General features: G+C 36.4%; 1 protein-coding gene across 1 annotated transcript; it reads right to left on the bottom strand.

Annotated features, from left to right (window-relative positions):
• Positions 1 to 3,558: 3,558 nt before the first annotated feature.
• Positions 3,559 to 7,896, bottom strand: LOC120267783 (ras-related protein RABB1c). The gene is made up of 6 exons (XM_039275468.1): positions 7,723 to 7,896; positions 6,976 to 7,115; positions 5,237 to 5,319; positions 4,936 to 5,140; positions 4,781 to 4,849; positions 3,559 to 3,966 (listed from the first exon to the last, which is right to left on the bottom strand). The coding sequence occupies exons 1-6, from the start codon at positions 7,766 to 7,768 to the stop codon at positions 3,874 to 3,876; spliced, it is 636 nt and encodes a 211-aa protein (XP_039131402.1). The 5' UTR covers positions 7,769 to 7,896; the 3' UTR covers positions 3,559 to 3,873.
• Positions 7,897 to 8,190: the final 294 nt, after the last annotated feature.

Below are 8,190 nucleotides of genomic sequence, written 5' to 3' on the forward strand. Positions count from 1 at the left end.
TAGCGAGGATGCTTCAGTGCTTTTGAGAAGTCCCATTGCTGAGAATGAATGCGGTAGCAAGGAGTTAATCATGTATCATATGTAAATTTCTTTCCCCCAAAATAAGCAGACGAGCGGCGACATAGTCCCATGGACATGTAAAAATTATTAAGAAAGATAAGGACGTGCATAAATTTAATTAAGCAAGTTGTGAAAGATCGGCTAACCTCAGTGAGACCTAGAACAGAATTCTGTATCAATTGGTGAAAGAGGCTCACTTTAATTGAGACAAAAGATTTAGGTTGTAAGTTCGATTTGGGGAGGGTGTGAATTAATGCCCAACTAAGTAAAAATACCTGCGTTGTGCAGAGTTTTATTCTGGGTCTCACTGAGGTGGGCCGGTGTCTCTCACATAAGTGGAGACATTGTCTATGCAAAATACATTGGGCATTGAAATCACCCATACAAAATTACTTCTAAAATTGTTCTTTTAACTGTGATCCTAACTCTCATTTGACTCAAGTTATGGTTGATTCACTTGATTGGGCACAGAATTAATAAATATCCACAAAGAGCAAACGTAAATGCTTACCTTTGGAATGGCCAAAGCATTTCAATAACCACAAAGAGCCAGTAAATGTAGAATAACAAGTACAGGACCATTAGTTTGCTGCATGAACAGGGTGGGTATTTGGGGCAATTGAGTTTTCTGCTGCAAAAAGACCTTGGTGTTTCTGGTGCTCATCAGCCAATTCATTGGTTAGATTTTGAGCAAGTGATGATGCAGAATTGCTAGTTTCCTGCAGAAAAATAGCTAGGATTACCACACTAACCTTTAATGTCTTGATACTCATCATTGTTAGCAAATGCAAAATGAGTAGCTTGAAGCAGTAAGATTAGCAGATGGACCAGTGTAATCACTAACTCAGGATGGTGAGTATCACCTGTGAGAAAATCTAAGGCAGCTTGTACCAAACAATGAGTAATCATATGCCTTGAATGTTAGAGAGTCAAAAGGAGCATGTGTAACCCCAAATTGCTGTTGTGCAGCATGAGTATGCTGTGCAATCCCTTTCTGAAATTTTGCATACATTTGTTGAAACACTGCTGGACAAGAAGTCTCAAATGCAGCTACAACTGCTGACTCCAAACTTGACCTTAAAGAATCTTGCATGAAGATGTTGAATCAACTGAATGATTTATTATATTACAAACTCAACAATATGATTTTCTTGCTCAACTTGCATGCCTGAAGGGCTTCCTTTTCAGTAGTTTGGAACTGTGCCTGGATTTACCTTGCCAGTGAAGCCTTAGGTTTTTTTAAACCAGAAGGCTTCTTCAACTGATTCACTGTCTTTGTCCCCAAACCCTCTCTAAGATCAAGTAGTTCTTATGTACAAAAATAAGATAATACCCATATTAGTAGAAAAAGCGAGGAGACAAGTAGAACCTGAAATAAGTCAGCTATGGATGGAGACATGGTTTTCTCCATGAACAGGGTGATCATGTAAGCTTATACTGGCTCTGCAGCTGAAATCACTTTCTTGAATTGCCTGAATGAGGCCATCTTGCATTGATTGACAAATATTAGCATTTGTTGACTGAACACTTAACCCATTTCTTGGTTCAGTGGAATCTATTGAATTAAAAGGACTTGAGCAAAGGGGTGATGGACCTAAGATTTGTGACTTGTTCTGTTTTTCCTTCTCTTTTGCAGCTGCAAGAGAATGCGAAACTATATTTAAAAAAAGATTCATTGGGCTTGCTTTTGAGGCAAATATTCCATACTTTCTCTGATGGCTATATCCCCAGCACTTGAAAACTTTCCTATTGCTTTAACAATGGCTACATCATCAACCTGGAAAGGTTGACCTTCTTTGATACTATTGATTTCATTTTGCCAGGTTGAACTCTTCTTCCCCATCTCAATGATGCTTTCCGAAAACTGAGAGATGAAGGATATCCTCCACCTCCTGAAAGTACAATCTGCGCCTTCTTGGTGTTAAATTCCTTCTAATTAGCTACATTCTCAACTATATTTCTAAGCCATCAACGACCAAGTGGTCTATTGAAAGTCGGGTCCCCAATAAAATCCTTCACAAGTGGTGAGAGTTCAAATTTTGGGTGAGAGTGCATTTCTGGTAGTGTGAATAGTAGTTGTGTGCGGGTGGTCCCAACGCCCATATGTACGCGGGCCCCGCTCCCACTTGCTCCATCAAAACTTGTGCACGCCTCTGCCTTTCTTAGCTGCTAGGCCGCTCATCTTGACAAAAACTATATTTCTAAGCCACTTCTCAAACATCGAGTAATGCGAGATTCTTCAGGGGTTACATGATGTGCCTTGTTTCTATCCACGTTAGCTGAGAGAAGAGATTTTGACATCAGAATTATGTCACTTGACCACCTTCAGGTTCAATCTTTCCCACATTGTTGTCCACAGACATTAGAGATAATTGTATTACAGTATTTACTCTTCTTTCAACTCAAAGAATAGTGATCAGTGCCCTTTCAACATCCCAATCAGATCAGGTTTTTCTTGAGACTGATTTGCAAGTAAATGAATAAGGGATCTCATATATTGTTAGACAAAAGCCTCTATCAGCATTTGAAATAAGCGGAGCAGAAGGCTTACATTCAACATTTGACACTGGTTGTGCAGCAGCAGGTGCACCATCAACACTGGCTACATAAAGAGGAAGATTTGGTTAAAACACCAGAAAGAATAAATTTTCCAAAATGATACATAAGTATGGGGTTCTGAGGTATCTTCACCCTATCCTGAATTGTTAATTGGTGGTGGTGGTGGTGGTGGCGGCAAGCACTGAGGCAAATTAGCCTGTGTTTGGATACAGTGTACTCCGAACCAGCTGCATATTGCTAACTTTTCCTCTTCAATATAGTTCCTGTGTGTGGCAGCAAAATATGTACCATAATTTACATGTACTGCATGTGTTGCATTCTTGTTAGCATTTGCAAGTAAAATAAGCCTTGAACAAGGTGGCACCGCAACTTGATTGAAAAATGCCTCCTTGAACTGTGGTTCAGATGAACCACATAAATCCAAGGTCTGACTGCACACTGCTATGATTCAGAATCGATACGGCCGATTTGAGCTGTGGCGTGTGGCGGTGGGTCATTGCCCTTTCATATGGATTTAATTTTCAATATTTTTTTATTATATATTTCACTTTTTTTTTTTTTTAACAAACAACAAACCTCGAAATTTTTTTTTCTATACAGTGCAGGTGCTACTCGCTTTTATCATAATACTGTTCATGTATACAAATTGTAAAGGTTTAAAATATTCAGATAAAAGAACTAATTCCATGTTTAATTAAGGAATACCTCCCAATCAAACAACAATGGATGAGTATTATTTTTTAAAACACATATTGCAATAATTAATTCTTTTAAAAATCGTTATTAATTAAAGATTTTATTTTAAAAAATCCGGTTTTATTAATATTAACCAGGTCAAACTTTGGCCAGTAAAAATTCACCTTTCATCAGAGTCCATTGGATCAGCAGAAATTTCATTGTAACAAGCTTTGTTATCTCCCAGCACTGAGAAGAGAATCATTCAAGATAAAGCATATGCTCCATTCAAAGTAACTCCTAAACACAAATTCACAATCACAATTTTCAACATTAAGAGAGACTCACAATTATCACAATTAAAGAAGAAAAAAATACATAAACACGAGAGTGCACTGCAATGATGATCAGAAGAAGAGTACTGAATAGATTTTACAAGAGGACTTCTGAGAAATTAACACTTTAAGTGCCACACTGCGCATGCACCAGCTCAGGTTCCAAATGGCAAAGCAAGCAATCACCACAATGAGAGCAGGAGATACTAACATCAGTTGCTTGACTTTATTACTTTCCAGGAGTTCAAGTGCAGCATCCACCAGCTTGAGAAGATGAGCCATCGCGTCCACCAGAAGGTCCCGGAATTCCACCATATCCGACTTTGATTCCATAAGACTGGGGAAATATATAGAATGACAGTGAGGTAGTAATCATACCATGAACACAGATGATACATTGGCAGAGAAAATCATCCATGGTATCACAAGGTTTATAGAGTTAAAAGATGAGAAGTATCCACAAAGTGAAGTAGCAATACATTTTCTTTAATTTTTTTTTTTTTATACAAGTTTACCTTCATCTTCTTTCCCTCTACTTTATATCAATTCATTTAAGACACTGTTATCATTCACATTTTCATAATAGTAGCTTTCAGTAAGCATCCTCAGAAGCAAAGGAGAAAGCAGGGTTTAGAGGTAAATAAGAAGATCCCACTACATCCCACTACATCATCGCAACGAATATTTCCTATTCACACATATTTATGCAATAGTTGCAACATAGAAATGTCATTACAAACAGCTTCTAATTGTGGATGTCTGAGAGTTTCTTTGATTATGTTTATAATTGATGTCAAAAAAGAATTTAGAGATTTAGTTTAAGGGTAAGTGGTAGAACATATATTGTTCTCCCCATAATATTTTCCTGTTATCTGATTCTCATAATGACAACTTTCATAAGGATGAGACAATCAACACAAAGTTTGCTCATATCTACAAAGAAAATAATAGTGTACCAAAATCTGGATGGAAAGTAAATAAGCAAAAGTAGAACTTCATACTGATTGGAGATTTATAATATGACAGGCATGTTGAGTAAAAATAGGGTTGAATGCAAGCATTAGGGCTATTATAGGGTTAAAAAGACACCCTGCATATTGACTCTATAATATAGTTTTCGAGGCCAAAGGAATGATATACTATGTACTAACCTCATTTGATACATCAAAAACTCCATCCTGAATTTTCTTGTAAATTGTTGCAGCTGTGCTGATGAATGCCTGAAAATATGTTGAAAATTAGGATATGAGGAATGAAAAGCAAGCTACAGAGTGCCCTTATATAGAAGGTATGAAATTGTTGTCACCTCCTCAACATTTTGTGCAGTTTTAGCAGAGGCTTCCATGAAAATCAAACCATGTTCTTTGGCAAATTGCTCTCCTTCCTCAGTGCTGACAGCACGTCGATGAGCAAGGTCACATTTGTTCCCAATCAGCATGATGGTCATGTTAGCATTTGCATGTTGTCTTGCATCTTCCAGCCAGCTTGCCAGATGATTAAATGTCTCCCTCCTGAAAAAAAGCAATTTTGGTGTGAAAATTTTCAGCAACAATTCACATTTGCCTTGGAGATAAAAACAGTGCTACGTCAAAAAATCAAATATGCACCTGGTGATATCATAGACCAGCAAAGCACCAGCAGCTCCTCTATAGTAGGACCTCGTGATAGACCGAAAAGATTCTTGGCCAGCCTATATATTAGAAAACCTTAAATCAGATACAAGCGATGGCAACTATAGCATATGGTAGCTTTCTAGTAAAAAGACCAGCAAAAAGTTGCATTCTTTTCTTTCATAAAATAAAATTAATTGTAAAATCAAGCATGGAGCAAAAAATTTCACACTAGTGTTAAAATTTAAGTTCATTCGCATAAGAAACCCATTAAGTTATGCCAAGAAGCACCAAATTCAACAAACTAACCAAAAATCACAAAATGAACAATAATCAAAGATATTGTGCATTCTCCTATTTTGATTTATGATGCTTGAGGACATCAGAAAGATGCTTAATATGCTTCAAACAATAAACATGAAATCAAATATACACCAAAAAGGTCCATTGGATAGACCTAGCCCATGACATTTAAACTAATAAATACAGATTTAAACAATCATGTGTTCTCACTAACTCTCCAGTAAATCATGTACTGACAAAAACTCTCTAGTTAATCAAGCAAAGGCAAAGAGCACCATCAACCAACAAATAAAATAGAGATGATGGAATTTTGAGCTTTTAAATAGTCCAGCAGACAACTAAATATCTTAAACCAATCCAAAAATATATCTTGAAGTTTCAATTTGTGGTTAAGATCCTCATCAGAAAAATTCTACTTATTCACTATTTAGCAATTAAAAAGAAAAAGGAAAGTGTTAATTTGTCAGCTGAGTCAGTCCAAGTTAAAAAGGAATGACTAAATGTCAGTTTCTTTTAACCACTTTAACAAAACGTGATGGCCATCTTCAAATTGGGATAATTTGAGTGCTGCAAATACCTCCACATCTTTCTGCATCGAAAACTATGAATCCCCAAAACAACTACTTATATTTAAATTGCATGTATAATAAATTCAATTTCACTGGTTCTGTTAGTTTGCGGCCTTTATATATTTTCCAGCACCATAAAACCTAAAGTAGTGCAGAAACTTCATACATATTTATGTTACACACAGTTATAAGATGCCTAGGTGATCCATGCAATGATGATATGATTATGTAGATATATAATATGAGAACCAACCAATACATGATGAATAACAGCTAAGAAGCTTCATTTTATTCACAACGTAGTAACCTCTCCCTTAGTTCAGATACTACCCCCGAAGGAGATTTACATTAAACTTCAAGGTCAATAGAGCCTAATCGAACATAATGATACATTAACTTATACAATGCAACACTCCAAAGTTCCACATCATCACATGGCCCAAAAATGAGTTTGCTTTGAATGAAACCATAAATTCCATAATTCAATCACTATGCAGCTTGAAATTAATGAAATCAGGTACATTATGCAATAGTTCAAACTAAACCAAGACCAATCGACAATTTTCACGATAGTGAATTTCATCTTATATAAGCATCAAGAAAACCTTTGAAAAATATACTTATAAGAACCCCTACTCAGACAATTAAACTAGGTTAACAATTAACCCTATAATACACCAAAGTTGAGCAGATCTGCAATAAAGCGGCAAAAACAGTGAACACCATTAACAAAACCAACAATGCCAACTTGACAGAAGATCGAAAAACAGCAAATCTAGATCAAGGTCAGATTAAGTGCTACAAACAAAGAGTTAAGAATTTTGCTATGTGAAAATATATTGAGTAAGGAATGAGAAAACCAACCGTATCCCATATTTGCAACTTTATGGGCTTGTTATCAATGGTAATCATTCTCGCACCAAACTCAACACCAATTGTTAAGTCATGCACAGGCTGGAATCTCTTATCAGTGAACTGCAAAAGCAGGCATGATTTCCCAACTCCTACAAAACACACAACGTCCCCCATTAAACAAATCAAACCAAAGCAATTTGACCATACATGATTCAAGCATCCACAAGGGCATCAGATTCCATAAAAATCCCAAGAACCCATCAAACACTATATTTCCATCAACCACTCGACAAAAAAGCACACAAAAGTTCGCATCTTTTCCTCAGATCATCCAAACATACAAACATATACCTACGAAACAATGCATCCTTTTCAAATAACTATATATAAAAAATCAAAAGAATCAATTAGGAACAGAATAACTACAAGCAAAATCAAAACCCAAAACAAAAAGCACTAATCAAATTAATTGATCACCAATATCATTTTCCAATTGATAAAAAATATATATATATCCAAAACAACCGTAAGGGCATCAGATCCCAAACCCACAATCACATCATCCATATCAATCATCAACACAAAAACACCCAAAAATCAAATCTTCCCCCCAAATCATCAAAAACCTCAAACAAACAACAATGAATCCCTGCATAATTCTCCAATCACACCACAAAATTATTTAACAAATAAAAAATCAAGCGCAATTGTAAACATGAAACCACAACCCAAGAAGAAGTAATCAATCGATCAAACCTGTGTCACCGATGATGATGTACTTAAAGAGATAAGCGTAAGACATGGCTTTTCTCGGATCCAAAGGCCTCACGAACTCCCAAATCAAAGAGCTTTCTCTCGAATCGAAGGAGAAGAAGGAAATGGAAAGAAAGCTCCGCGAGAAGCGTAGACGCGTCGAGATTTATTTATTAACTTTTCGAGGGCCTCGCTGTCAAACCGAAAAATAAGAAACCCCTCGCGCGAAGTAACCCAGGATCCGATAAGGATCCAATAAGATAAGAATTATGAGCAATAATGGGCCGGATCAAGAAAACCTCACCCGGATCCGATTTGACTTAATTAAAATATTTTCTTATATTTACCTATAAAACTAAGATAATTACATTTCACAGTCTAATCTCTGTGCCGTGAGATGAGGGTGCATGACCAACCCAAGTTCCAATGAGGATTATGAGTGCTAATGAGCTAGATTAAAAAAAAACCACT

This window comes from Dioscorea cayenensis, chromosome 8 (assembly GCF_009730915.1).
Source record: "Dioscorea cayenensis subsp. rotundata cultivar TDr96_F1 chromosome 8, TDr96_F1_v2_PseudoChromosome.rev07_lg8_w22 25.fasta, whole genome shotgun sequence".
In the NCBI taxonomy this organism is placed as follows: Eukaryota; Viridiplantae; Streptophyta; class Magnoliopsida; order Dioscoreales; family Dioscoreaceae; genus Dioscorea; species Dioscorea cayenensis.

What these genes read in the sequence shown, in the direction of transcription:
- LOC120267783 (XM_039275468.1), bottom strand. Translation starts at nt 7,768, where the DNA reads ATGTCTTACGCTTATCTCTTTAAGTACATCATCATCGGTGACACAG. An exon ending in CTGGTCTATGATATCACCAG is followed by an intron (nt 5,141 to 5,236) that starts GTGCATATTTGA and finishes GCTTTTTTTCAG; the next exon opens with GAGGGAGACATTTAATCATC. An exon ending in TTTTTGATGTATCAAATGAG is followed by an intron (nt 3,967 to 4,780) that starts GTTAGTACATAG and finishes ATATTTCCCCAG; the next exon opens with TCTTATGGAATCAAAGTCGG.